The following is a 13,629-nucleotide window of genomic DNA, read 5'->3' on the forward strand; positions in this document are numbered from 1 at the left end:
ACACCGGTTGCGTTCTTCCAGTCTACCGCTGCCCAGTCTGACCTCTGCCCGCTGTGGCCAGTTTATTCTGTTCTTACCAGACAGTAGTGGTGGCTCATTCACGGACGATCCGGCACAAACAGATGCCTCCTATCTGAGAAAAATGCCACCCGGTGCCTCAGTGAAATGGCAGCAATCAGCTGCTGATGTGACCGAAACTCCGGGTTTTGACTAAATCGGAGTGCGGTGATTTTACCAGGAATATGAGATGATCTATTTCCCCAAAATGAGCCATACTGTCCATCACAGAGGCAGTTTGGTCTTCTAATCTCGTAACCCCATCCACTTGAAGGTTTGATGTTCAGAAATGTTCCTATGGACACCCAAAACCCTATCACCCCTTATCAGGACAGCCATCTTTGAAACAGTCACCACAATTTACACATGTAATTAGTGGTATGGCATTCCTCTCCAATAAAAATACCTTAGTATCCCAGATTATAACCATTCTCTATACGGTGTGTCCACCCATATCCTGTCCACTGCCATTAACTTGAAAATGGCGGCAGCTATAGGCATAGAAGTGGTGTCTAGGTATAGTAAAGTAGCCATGCGCTACGCAATGAAACCACCTATAGCGCCACCTGGTGGAAAACAACGGAGTTAGCATTTTTATCTCGAAAATGGAACAAGATAGAGAAAGAAAGTGAATAAAAAAATTGTAGGGCATCATCAATTCAATACGAATCAACACCTTGCATACAGAAATGCTATGATGACCCCCCCAAAACATTGAATGCTGGTCACGCATATGGCGCTCATGTAACTTTGCTGCTCAGTGTCCCCCGTTAGCTGCAATGCACATGTGGACTCTGCACAGCATACTGTATCTTGCTGCAATGCACATGTGGACTCTGCACAGCATACTGTATCTTGCTGCAATGCACATGTGGACTCTGCACAGCATACTGTATCTTGCTGCAATGCACATGTGGACTCTGCACAGCATACTGTATCTTGCTGCAATGCACATGTGGACTCTGCACAGCATACTGTATCTTGCTGCAATGCACATGTGGACTCTGCACAGCATACTGTATCTTGCTGCAATGCACATGTGGACTCTGCACAGCATACTGTATCTTGCTGCAATGCACATGTGGACTCTGCACAGCATACTGTATCTTGCTGCTGCTGTGCAATATGGTAGGTGACACGTTTGCACAAGCATCTGTGATACGTGGTGGTAGGTCCTGCAATGTTGGTGGAGGGGTCGCATACACCTGCTGTTTGATGTCACCTCACAGAAAGAAGTGCAATGGGGTCAGGTCAGGTGAGCGGAGGCCACTCCACACAGCCACCATACCCAATGACTTGTAGGAAGGTCTCCATGAGGTATCGCTTCACGTCCGCAGCCTTGTGAGGTTTACACCTTCTAATCACAGCATTTCTGTATGCAAGGTGTCGATTCGTATTGAATTGATGATGCCCTACAACTTTGTAATTCACTTTTTTTCTATCTAGTTCCGTGTTTGAGATAAAAATGCTAACTCCGTTGTTTTCCACCAGGTGGCGCTATAGGTGGTTTCATTGCGTAGCGCATGGCTACTTTACTATACCTAGACACCACTTCTATGCCTATAGCTGGCGCCGTTCTCAAGTTAATGGCGGTGGACAGGATATGGGTGGACACACTATAGTTTTCAGTGTTTCCAGTCTGGTTTTGGAGGGAAATTTTCCCGCCAAAAAACACACAACACAGGTTGACTTTCAGGTTGTTGGGCAGATTAGCATGGAGATCACAACGATTGGATGAGCTGCCTGACCTATGACATTACGGTCACTGTGGGTTAACCTTCTATTTGCCCAGTAACAGGTTCGTCATTGGTTGATACCTTCCATTTGACCCATCTGAAACTGTATAAAACCAGTTGTCCGTGGCTTTTTTAGTAGAAGGGGAAGTTGTTCGCTAGTGTGAGGGGATAGGTATTAATAGTCGGGGGGTCAGCCTGAGCCTATGGCTAGGTTAGTTTATATTTCCTATGGCAGCTATAACGCTATGGTTTTTGTTACTTCAAATTATCATTAGTAAAGATGTCCGTGGCCTTATTTTTCCACTAAAATATTGTCCACGTGTTTATTTCATGGCTTTTATTGAGTACATCTAGGATGGTTCATAATCCCACGAAAAATCCAGGGTAAGAAGCCGTATGGGCACACCGAGAATACCATGTACAATTTTCAAAATGCACGGGGGCGTGTCACTGCCGTTAAGCTGTCATGTTCAAGTGCACTGCCACGCACCCAGTGCACTGCCACGCCCCCAGTGCACTGCCACGCCCCTGAATCACATCAAGCCTGATTTGCATATGATTTCTAGACTACATTTCTCCCGATGGGCACATTGGATCATTTTTATTGGGGGCTTCCATATTTAAAAGCATGTCGACAGGTTCCCTTTAAGCATTGGCCTATTGTCGATGCTGTCTGTATGGGATTCATGGGAGAAGCATTTACTCACATCTCCCATAAACCTGTAACGAGCGTCAGTGTAAATGTTCAGTCACCGCTCCATACTGGGATGATGGGGGAGCTTACAGATTGGGGGTATATTTGATAAATACAGCTAAATGCTCCCCCTCCCCATGTATACACCCTCTCCTCATGCATGCTCCCCTCTCCCCATACATGCTTCCGTCTCCCCATACATGCTTCCGTCTCTTTATGCATGCTCCCGTCTCCCCACACATGCTTCCGTCTCTCCATGCATGCTCCCCTCTCCCCACACATGCTTCCGTCTCTCCATGCATGCTCCCCTCTCCCCATACATGCTTCCGTCTCCCCATACATGCTTCCGTCTCTTTATGCATGCTCCCGTCTCCCCACACATGCTTCCGTCTCTCCATGCATGCTCCCCTCTCCCCACACATGCTTCCGTCTCTCCATGCATGCTCCCCTCTCCCCATACATGCTTCCGTCTCCCCATACATGCTTCCGTCTCTTTATGCATGCTCCCGTCTCCCCACACATGCTTCCGTCTCTCCATGCATGCTCCCCTCTCCCCACACATGCTTCCGTCTCTCCATGCATGCTCCCCTCTCCCCACACATCCTTCCGTCTCTCCATGTATGCACCCCTCACCTCATATATACTCCCCTCTCCCAATACATGCTTCCGTCTCTCTGTATGCTCCCTTCCCCTCATACATGCTTCAGTCTCTCCATGTATGCTCCCCTCTCCCTATACATGCACCCCTCCCCTCATGTATACTCCCCTCTCCCCCTACATGCTTCCATCTCATGTATTCTCCCTTCTCCCCATGCATGCTCCCCCTTCCAATGCATGTTTCCCCACCTCCCCATGTATACCCCCCCCCATACATACACCCCTCCCCATACATGCTTGCGTCTCTCCATGCATGCTCCCCTCTCCCCATATATTCACCCCTACCCATGTATATTCCCCTCTCCCCATACATGCACCCCTCCCCATGTATGCTCCCCTCTCCCCCATACATGCTTCCATGTTTCCATGCATTCTCCCCCTTCCAATACATGCTTCCCCACCTCCCCATGATCCCCTCCCTCCCCAGGCATGCTCAACTACAATATCAAGTTATGTACTACATACGACCAGATTTAGGTGCTTTTATTTCAACTCACTATATAAAAGTTATTTACATACTATTTTGTAGGTTTTGGATTGCAACATCATGAGATGTAGAAATGTAATTAGTAATGAAGTAGTAATTAGGTTGTATTGAAGGGAGCAGGTGATTGGCGGTCACTGGCTGAGATGACAGGAGCCACAGGCGGTTATATGCATTAATTCTAGGGAACTAAATGCTGCCACCTGCAGGACAGATGGAACACTGCGGTTCTATATAAAACATTCCAGTATCTTTAAAATTAGACGTTGGAGGAGCTTTTCCTGGTGTATTCTTTAGCGTTACCAAATACTAGATAGAGGCCTACCGGATATTCCGTTTCCTTTGTGCAATATGTAGCCACATTTTGTTTATTTAATGAAAAACTCCGCTTTTCTATACACCATACGTTTATTTTGGGTGCCTGTAGTTTGCTGATGCCTAAAAATCTATCCAGACTGTTTGTGTATACAACCGACAGGGGCCACAAACGCAGCCGGCACCGAGCCTCATATAAGCTTAGAGGTAATCCTCACTGTGGGATTCACAGACTGCCACCTAGCTGCACAGTGAGGTATTGCAGTGCTTTTCTCAGAAGTATTTGATGTTTTGTGCATTTTTATTTCATTTTTTTTCATGTGTTTTTAAGGCATTTTTAAATACGTTTAAGAACATTTAACTTGCCCCATGAAGTAATGGCAGCTAAACAGCTTTTTAATTTCTCATCTTCCTTGGGGCAAAAATAGTCATATTAGCAAAAATTGTCACAAAGAGCCATTATATAAAAAGTAAAGCGGGGTGCACACCATTGCAGGGCTGACTATCTACAAATAGAAGGTTGATGATTGCTTTTTTTAATATATATTTCTAGCAGTCAGGTCTCTATTTCCCTGCTATAGAGACCCAAGTTGCCTGTATATGGCGGCACGGTGGCTCAGTGGTTAGCACATCAGTCTTGCAGTGCTGGGGTCCAAGGTTCATCTGCAAGGAGTTTGTATGTTCTCCCCATGTTTGCGTGAGTGTTCTCCGGATTCCTCTCACACGCCAAAAACATACTGGATAGGGAAATTAGATTGTGAGCCCCAATGGGGACCGTGTTGCCATTGTATGTAAAGCGCTATGGAATTAATCAAGCTATATAAATTAATAAATATTATTATTATGCACAATGTTATACAAGAGTCCTTCTGCCCACAGCCAATACCATGAAGCAATTAAAGGTTTTAGAAAAAAAATCTTCAAAGTATGCTTTATTCACCCTCCCCAGGTCCAGCGCGTTGGGTCTCCACCACTGTTCTCCTTATCTGTTATTAACTGCAGCGCTGCTGTTGCTTCGACAGCACTGCAACCAATCACTCTGGCTCTGTGCAGCTTGTGTTATCATCTTGAGTGGAACCGCTGAGCTCAGTGATTGGCTGCAGAGTTGTCGATGTGACATCAACGCTGCAGACAATAACCGATCAGGAGAGAAATGAAGGAAAGAAGGCTGGACCTGGGGAGGAAGAATAAAATGGTTTGTTTGATAAGACAAAAAATAAATAAATAAAAGTCCACATTTTTTCAAAATTTGGAAAAACCCCTTTAATTTGCATAAAACCAGCTCCCTCTAGTGGTGGCTGCTGGTAAGTATGGAAAAGTTTCTCCATAAAAATCAGCACAACCCAAAAAAAACCCAAACAAACCCCAAAACGGACTAGTAGTGTTTAAGGGCAAACAATTCACCCCAAAAGTTTTCTTTTCGCATTGATCTCCAGACTGAACCCTGTAAAAGATGGTTAAATAAAAAGAGAGAAGACGCCCACTCTATGAAATGTAGATTTATTCGCGGTCCTATTTACACGTCGCCTCCTAGATTTCCGCAGAAATCTCACAATAACTTACTGTGAAGCGCATCCTTTATAAAAGGTTTCTACACAATGCAGACAAGTGGCAGAACCAAAACCTGCATTATTATCACTGGTCCGGAAAGTAAAAACATGAATGCATCGCTGGGCGGCGGCAGCGACGGACCCTGGCGGCCCATAACATTCACAAGACTAGCACCTGATACCAAACCCAAAGTCCTACGTACTGCAGCCAAGACATTGTGCTGCACACGAGCAAATACAGGAAAGACCTACACCCATGGTCTGCAGCCTGCGGCAAAGCCACAGCTCCGAGAGCATGCTGGGAGTTGTAGTCTGCCACAGGCCGAAGAGCAGCGGTCTATACACTCAGCTATGGAGGTCATCTGGCGGAAGGATGACTGAGGCGGGGGCTCTCTTCTTCCAGCCGCCTTCAGGTCCTGGCGCTCTGGTCTGTACCGCGGGGGTCACACTTTGCGTTTCTTAGCAGAAGACGGCTCCTCCTGTTCATCCCCTGGAACGAGACAATACACAGAAATCAGTGGGTCGCACTCTCCTCTGTAACTGTAAAATTGTGTTAAATCCCCTTCCCGCCGCCGTGCATTTTCATTTTTGTGCTCTCATTTTTCCCTCCCTCGTCTTTATGTTTGCATAAAAAAAAATATCACATTGATTTTTTTATTTTTGTTTTTTTTTTTAAAGAAGCTGCAATGACTTGAAAAACTGCAGTTTAGATTTTTCTTATGGGTTTAATTCATTTTAGAATAGGATAGATTAAACTGTAATGGATGCGGCGATATCAATGTTTTTTTATTTTAATTACCGTACTTTTCGTTTTATAAAACGCACCTCAAATTTAGAGGAATAACAAATATAGGGTCCGCCTTATAATCCGTTGGTGTCTTACCGGAGGGGCCAGCAGCGCTGGTGGAGCGAGGTCACAGGACGCAGGGGCAGTGGTGGAATAGGGCGATGCTGCGGGTGTCCCGGAAGCTCGCTCCAGAAACTGTTGGCGGCGCGGACTTAAAAAAAAATGGAATCCGGAGTCGGCGCGTGCGCAAATGAAGGTCTTGGCTCAATTACATGCCGATCTCATTTGCGCACGCGCCACCTCCAGGTTTTATTTTCCTTAAGTCCGCTGCAGGGAGATCAATGGGTCAGAAGCTGCGCGTGTGCAGACGAGATCTTCAGCATAGACCTCCATCTGCGCACGCGCCGACTCTGGGCGTCATTATTTGAAGCCTGCACCGCCAACATTTTGAGAATGGCGGTCCCAGCAGCACAGCCCACGGCCCCAGCAGCACAGCCCGCGGCCCCAGCAGCACAGCCCGCGGCATCTCCTGTGACTCCTCTCCACCTTCCCTGGTAAACTACATTTAGATTACAAGACGCACCCCTCATTTTCCTCCCAAATTTGTGGGAGGAAAAGCGCGTCTTATAATCAGACAAATACGGTATTATTTTATGGCAAGGAAGGAAGGGGTGATTAGTTTAATTTTTTATTTTATTTTTTAATAAATGAGTAAGGTGGCGACCAGGGGGCCCCCAACTGCCTCATAACTCATCAAAGCCTGTGATTGGATTGCAGGGGGCCAATAGGAACAGCATACAAATGGTTAAACAGCAGTGATTCGCGCTAGCTCTGGTCGCTGCTGTTACAGGTTGCTGCCATCTGCCGGGTATGATGCAGACTCCACACCTGGGCCCGCTCCATACATTTGGACACCAGGACGGATGTATAACTACATCCTATGCTGGGTCTTAAAAAATAGATTCATATCCTCTGTTCTCCCATAAACCACATTCATCTCCTATGCACAGAATGGTGATCACTGGGGTCCGATCAAGAATCATAAAAAAATGGGCATCACAAAGGACTCGTGGTAATGGAGCAGTAGTGAAGATCTGTGATCACCGTTCCATTCAGTTCTATGGGGAAGGCAGCGACCTCTGCTCCTACAGGCAGTGATCTCCACTCCTACATGATGGGTCGGTGGTCTCACATACTACTGCCCTGTTCACACTGGACCCCTGTTCTCATTATTGGTGAGGATCCCTACATCTGTGTGATTCCCGTGCGGTCCCTCACCAGACGCCGTGGCCTCAGCTTCTTCATCCGGCAGGAACTTTGCTTTGTTCACTTGCTGGGGGGCGTCATCGCCGTTGTCCTGGTACATACTGGACCATTTTATCGCCATGTCGAGCTCCGGTGGGGGACCCTTCTTCTCCTCCACCTTGTAAGACTCGGGGGGCGGCACCGCATTGTTCTTCCAGACTTTAAATTCTCGCGGCGGCTGAAAGAGCAAAACAGAAGATTGTTATAACCTGCAAGAGGCGAATAAAACGTCAGTGTCCGGGGGGCTCCTGTCTGCAGAGGTGCATCCGATACTATAGAGTGGGGGGCTCGGGACCCTTGTGCTTATGTCAGTCCCCGCAGACATACAGCCGTCATCCGGCCACCCAGGACAGAAATCAGGATCGTACCCAACTGTTTCCTGTACAGAGAATCACTGAGGTTACAGCTATGGTGACAGTCTGCTTCATGTCACTGAATAGAATAAGCTGCTGGTCCCTAATCAGGCAGATTCCCCGCACTGACACATTGTAGCAAACAGCAGAAAGTGACCTGCAGAATATACTCACACGGCACCTGTAGCGACACCTCAGCTGATCCCATTCCCTCCATTGCCCACGGCCCCCCCCCCCCCTCCGGTCCCCACGGCGCCCCCCGCCGTCCCCTCCGCTCCCAGCAGCGCCCCCCGCCGTCCCCTCCGCTCCCAGCAGCGCCCCCCGCCGTCCCCTCCGCTCCCAGCAGCGCCCCCCGCCGTCCCCTCCGCTCCCAGCAGCGCCCCCCGCCGTCCCCTCCGCTCCCAGCAGCGCCCCCCGCCGTCCCCTCCGCTCCCAGCAGCGCCCCCCGCCGTCCCCTCCGCTCCCAGCAGCGCCCCCCGCCGTCCCCTCCGCTCCCAGCAGCGCCCCCCGCCGTCCCCTCCGCTCCCAGCAGCGCCCCCCGCCGTCCCCTCCGCTCCCAGCAGCGCCCCCCGCCGTCCCCTCCGCTCCCAGCAGCGCCCCCGCCGTCCCCTCCGCTCCCAGCAGCGCCCCCCGCCGTCCCCTCCGCTCCCAGCAGCGCCCCCCCGCCGTCCCCTCCGCTCCCAGCAGCGCCCCCCGCCGTCCCCTCCGCTCCCAGCAGCGCCCCCCGCCGTCCCCTCCGCTCCAGCAGCGCCCCCGCCGTCCCCTCCGCTCCCAACAGCGCCCCCGCCGTCCCCTCCGCTCTCCACAGCGCCCCCCGCCGTCCCCTCCGCTCTCCACAGCGCCCCCCGCCGTCCCCTCCGCTCTCCACAGCGCCCCCCGCCGTCCCCTCCGCTCTCCACAGCGCCCCCCGCCGTCCCCTCCGCTCTCCACAGCGCCCCCCGCCGTCCCCTCCGCTCTCCACAGCGCCCCCCGCCGTCCCCTCCGCTCTCCACAGCGCCCCCCGCCGTCCCCTCCGCTCTCCACAGCGCCCCCCGCCGTCCCCTCCGCTCTCCACAGCGCCCCCCGCCGTCCCCTCCGCTCTCCACAGCGCCCCCCGCCGTCCCCTCCGCTCTCCACAGCGCCCCCCGCCGTCCCCTCCGCTCTCCACAGCGCCCCCCGCCGTCCCCTCCGCTCTCCACAGCGCCCCCCGCCGTCCCCTCCGCTCTCCACAGCGCCCCCCGCCGTCCCCTCCGCTCTCCACAGCGCCCCCCGCCGTCCCCTCCGCTCTCCACAGCGCCCCCCGCCGTCCCCTCCGCTCTCCACAGCGCCCCCCGCCGTCCCCTCCGCTCTCCACAGCGCCCCCCGCCGTCCCCTCCGCTCTCCACAGCGCCCCCCGCCGTCCCCTCCGCTCTCCACAGCGTCCTCTGCCGTCCCCTCCGCTCTCCACAGCGCCCCCTGCCGTCCCCTCCGCTCTCCACAGCGCCCCCTGCCGTCCCCTCCGCTCTCCACAGCGCCCCCTGCCGTCCCCTCCGCTCGCCACAGCGCCCCTGCCGTCCCCTCCGCTCGCCACAGCGCCCCCTGCCGTCCCCTCCGCTCGCCACAGCGCCCCCTGCCGTCCCCTCCGCTCGCCACAGCGCCCCCTGCCGTCCCCTCCGCTCGCCACAGCGCCCCCTGCCGTCCCCTCCGCTCGCCACAGCGCCCCCTGCCGTCCCCTCCGCTCGCCACAGCGCCCCCTGCCGTCCCCTCCGCTCGCCACAGCGCCCCCTGCCGTCCCCTCCGCTCGCCACAGCGCCCCCTGCCGTCCCCTCCGCTCGCCACAGCGCCCCCTGCCGTCCCCTCCGCTCTCCACAGCGCCCCCTGCCGTCCCTCCGCTCTCCACAGCGCCCCCTGCCGTCCCCTCCGCTCGCCACAGCGCCCCCTGCCGTCCCCTCCGCTCGCCACAGCGCCCCCTGCCGGCCCCTCCGCTCGCCACAGCGCCCCCTGCCGGCCCCTCCGCTCGCCACAGCGCCCCCTGCCGTCCCCTCCGCTCGCCACAGCGCCCCCTGCCGTCCCCTCCGCTCGCCACAGCGCCCCCTGCCGTCCCCTCCGCTCGCCACAGCGCCCCCTGCCGTCCCCTCCGCTCGCCACAGCGCCCCCTGCCGTCCCCTCCGCTCGCCACAGCGCCCCCTGCCGTCCCCTCCGCTCGCCACAGCGCCCCCTGCCGTCCCCTCCGCTCGCCACAGCGCCCCCTGCCGTCCCCTCCGCTCGCCACAGCGCCCCCTGCCGTCCCCTCCGCTCGCCACAGCGCCCCCTGCCGTCCCCTCCGCTCGCCACAGCGCCCCCTGCCGTCCCCTCCGCTCGCCACAGCGCCCCCTGCCGTCCCCTCCGCTCTCCACAGCGCCCCCTGCCGTCCCCTCCGCTCTCCACAGCGCCCCCTGCCGTCCCCCTCCGCTCGCCACAGCGCCCCCTGCCGTCCCCTCCGCTCGCCACAGCGCCCCCTGCCGTCCCCTCCGCTCGCCACAGCGCCCCCTGCCGTCCCCTCCGCTCGCCACAGCGCCCCCTGCCGTCCCCTCCGCTCGCCACAGCGCCCCCTGCCGTCCCCTCCGCTCTCCACAGCGCCCCCTGCCGTCCCCTCCGCTCGCCACAGCGCCCCCTGCCGTCCCCTCCGCTCGCCACAGCGCCCCCTGCCGTCCCCTCCGCTCGCCACAGCGCCCCCTGCCGTCCCCTCCGCTCTCCACAGCGCCCCCTGCCGTCCCCTCCGCTCGCCACAGCGCCCCCTGCCGTCCCCTCCGCTCTCCACAGCGCCCCCTGCCGTCCCCTCCGCTCGCCACAGCGCCCCCTGCCGTCCCCTCCGCTCTCCACAGCGCCCCCTGCCGTCCCCTCCGCTCGCCACAGCGCCCCCTGCCGTCCCCTCCGCTCGCCACAGCGCCCCCTGCCGTCCCCTCCGCTCGCCACAGCGCCCCCTGCCGTCCCCTCCGCTCGCCACAGCGCCCCTGCCGTCCCCTCCGCTCGCCACAGCGCCCCCTGCCGTCCCCTCCGCTCTCCACAGTGCCCCCTGCCGTCCCCTCCGCTCGCCACAGCGCCCCCTGCCGGCCCCTCCGCTCGCCACAGCGCCCCCTGCCGTCCCCTCCGCTCTCCACAGCGCCCCCTGCCGTCCCCTCCGCTCCCAGCAGCGCCCCCTGCCGTCCCCTCCGCTCCCCACAGCGCCCCCTGCCGTCCCCTCCGCTCTCCACAGCGCCCACCTGCCGTCCCCTCCGCTCTCCACAGCGCCCCCCTGCCGTCCCCTCCGCTCATTACCTCCTCCGGGGGCCGCACCAGGCGCTTCTCCCAGTTGATGGCGGCGGTGCTGGGGGCGCTGAGGAAGGACGGGCGGGACACGGTCTGGAACAGCTCGTCCGGGCCCGGCAGCTTCTTGGAGGTGAGCGGCCTCTTCTGCGCCGTCCGCGCCTTCTCCTCCTCGGCGTCGTCCTCGCTGCTGTCAGAGCTCGAGCTGCCATAAGCGGCGAAATAACTGAGAGGATCCTTCTCCTCCTCCGGAGCCGCCATGGTGCAGCCTCCAACCCCGTCACTTCCGGGGAGGACGGAGAAGAACTGTGAGGTGACAGATGGAGGGGAGGGGAAGAGATGAGAGGAGGGGAAGAGATGAGAGGAAGAGAGGAGAGGAGGGGAAGAGAGGAGAGGAGGGGAAGAGATGAGAGGAGGGGAAGAGAGGAGAGGAGGGGAAGAGAGGAGAGGAGGGGAAGAGAGGAGAGAGGAGGGGAAGAGAGGAGAGGAAGAGAGGAGAGGAGGGGAAGAGAGGAGAGGAGGGGAAGAGATGAGAGGAGGGGAAGAGAGGAGAGGAGGGGAAGAGAGGAGAGGAGGGGAAGAGAGGAGAGGAGGGGAAGAGAGGAGAGGAGGGAAGAGATGAGAGGAGGGGAAGGGAGGAGAGGAGGGGAAGGGAGGAGAGGAGGGGAAGAGAGGAGAAGAGAAGGAGAGAGGAGAGGAGAAGGAGAGAGGAGGGAAGAGAGGAGAGGAGGGGAAGAGAGGAGAGGAGGGGAAGAGAGGAGGGGAGGGGAAGAGAGGAGAAGAGGGGAAGAGAGGAGAGGAGGGGAAGAGAGGAGAAGAGAAGGAGAGAGGAGAGGAGAAGGAGAGAGGAGGGGAAGAGAGGAGAGGAGGGGAAGAGAGGAGAGGAGGGGAAGAGAGGAGAGGAGGGGAAGAGAGGAGAGGAAGAGAGGAGAGGAGAAGGAGAGAGGAGGGGAAGAGAGGAGAGGAGGGGAAGAGAGGAGAGGAGGGGAAGAGAGGAGAGGAAGAGAGGAGGGGAAGAGAGGAGAGGAGGGGAAGAGAGGAGAGGAGGGGAAGGGAGGAGAAGAGGACAGGAGAGGAGAAGGAGAGAGGAGAAGAGGACAGGAGAGGAGAAGGAGAGAGGAGAAGAGGACAGGAGAGGAGGGGAAGAGAGGAGAATAGGAGGACACAAGTCTGCACAGTGCTCACTGCCAGCCAGAGTGCACCCCTATAATGGTTGCAGCCAGAGAGCACCCCCATAATGGTGCCAGCCATAGTGCTCCCCCATAATGGTGCCAGCCAGAGTGCACCCCCATAATGGTGCCAGCCAGAGTGCTCCCCATAATGGTGCCAGCCAGAGTGCTCCCCCATAATGGTGCCAGCCAGAGTGCTCCCCCATAATGGTGCCAGCCAGAGTGCTCCCCCATAATGGTGCCAGCCAAAGTGCTCCCCCATAATGGTGCCAGCCAGAGAGCACCCCCATAATGGTTGCAGCCAGAGAGCACCCCCATAATGGTGCCAGCCATAGTGCTCCCCCATAATGGTGCCAGCCAGAGTGCACCCCCATAATGGTGCCAGCCAGAGTGCACCCCCATAATGGTGCCAGCCAGAGTGCTCCCCCATAATGGTGCCAGCCAGAGTGCTCCCCCATAATGGTGCCAGCCAGAGTGCTCCCCCATAATGGTGCCAGCCAGAGTGCTCCCCCATAATGGTGCCAGCCAGAGTGCTCCCCCATAATGGTGCCAGCCAGAGTGCTCCCCCATAATGGTGCCAGCCAGAGTGCACCATGATGGTGCTAGAAGAGAGTGCTGTACAAACTGTCAGTTTCCCCAGAATAGTGTCAGAGAACCTTTAAACACTGCCATACAGAATTCACTGCTTCTACAGCCAGGGCCATATAGAACGTGCCCCCAAACCGTGTCAGGGTCTGCCCCTATAAGCAGCCTGAGCCATAGGTCTGCTATAAACAGCGCTAGCCAGGGAGCGGCCCATAAACAACGCAAGAGTTAGAGTGCGCCAATCTGTGCCAAAGGGAATGGGTAAAGAATGTCCCTATAATCAGTTTTATGGTGCCTCATCATCAGTGTCAGGGTACACCAACTATTGGTGACAGAGGCCCCCACCGAGCTGTCAGAGTAACCACATAAATATCGTCAGATAGTGACCCCATAACAAGCACCAGACTAATATTTTGAACAGTGCCAGGCAGTGCCCAGTGCAGAGTGCCAGGCAGCGTCCAGTGCAGAGTGCCAGGCAGCGTCCAGTGCAGAGTGCCAGGCAGCGCCCGGTGCAGAGTGCCAGGCAGCGTCCAGTGCAGAGTGCCAGGCAGCGCCCGGTGCAGAGTGCCAGGCAGCGTCCAGTGCAGAGTGCCAGGCAGCGCCCGGTGCAGAGTGCCAGGCAGCATCCAGTGCAGAGTGCCAGGCAGCGTCCGGTGCAGAGTGCCAGGCAGCGCCCGCTGCAGAGTGCCAGGCA

The 13,629-nt window shown here is 56.7% G+C and overlaps 1 protein-coding gene across 1 annotated transcript; it reads right to left on the minus strand.

Moving 5' to 3' along the window:
- Positions 1-5,427: 5,427 nt before the first annotated feature.
- Positions 5,428-11,530, minus strand: C8H1orf52 (chromosome 8 C1orf52 homolog). Its single transcript, XM_075321192.1, has 3 exons — positions 11,194-11,530; positions 7,559-7,763; positions 5,428-5,983 (listed from the first exon to the last, which is right to left on the minus strand). Exons 1-3 carry the CDS (start codon positions 11,440-11,442, stop codon positions 5,937-5,939), a joined length of 501 nt encoding a protein of 166 aa, XP_075177307.1. The 5' UTR covers positions 11,443-11,530; the 3' UTR covers positions 5,428-5,936.
- Between the last annotated feature and the right edge of the window lie 2,099 nt (positions 11,531-13,629).

Source organism: Anomaloglossus baeobatrachus, chromosome 8 (assembly GCF_048569485.1).
Source record: "Anomaloglossus baeobatrachus isolate aAnoBae1 chromosome 8, aAnoBae1.hap1, whole genome shotgun sequence".
Classification (NCBI taxonomy): Eukaryota; Metazoa; Chordata; class Amphibia; order Anura; family Aromobatidae; genus Anomaloglossus; species Anomaloglossus baeobatrachus.

What these genes read in the sequence shown, in the direction of transcription:
- C8H1orf52 (XM_075321192.1), bottom strand. Translation starts at nt 11,442, where the DNA reads ATGGCGGCTCCGGAGGAGGAGAAGGATCCTCTCAGTTATTTCGCCGCT. An exon ending in TGGTGCGGCCCCCGGAGGAG is followed by an intron (nt 7,764 to 11,193) that starts GTAATGAGCGGA and finishes TTGCTCTTTCAG; the next exon opens with CCGCCGCGAGAATTTAAAGT. An exon ending in AGCTGAGGCCACGGCGTCTG is followed by an intron (nt 5,984 to 7,558) that starts GTGAGGGACCGC and finishes GTCTCGTTCCAG; the next exon opens with GGGATGAACAGGAGGAGCCG.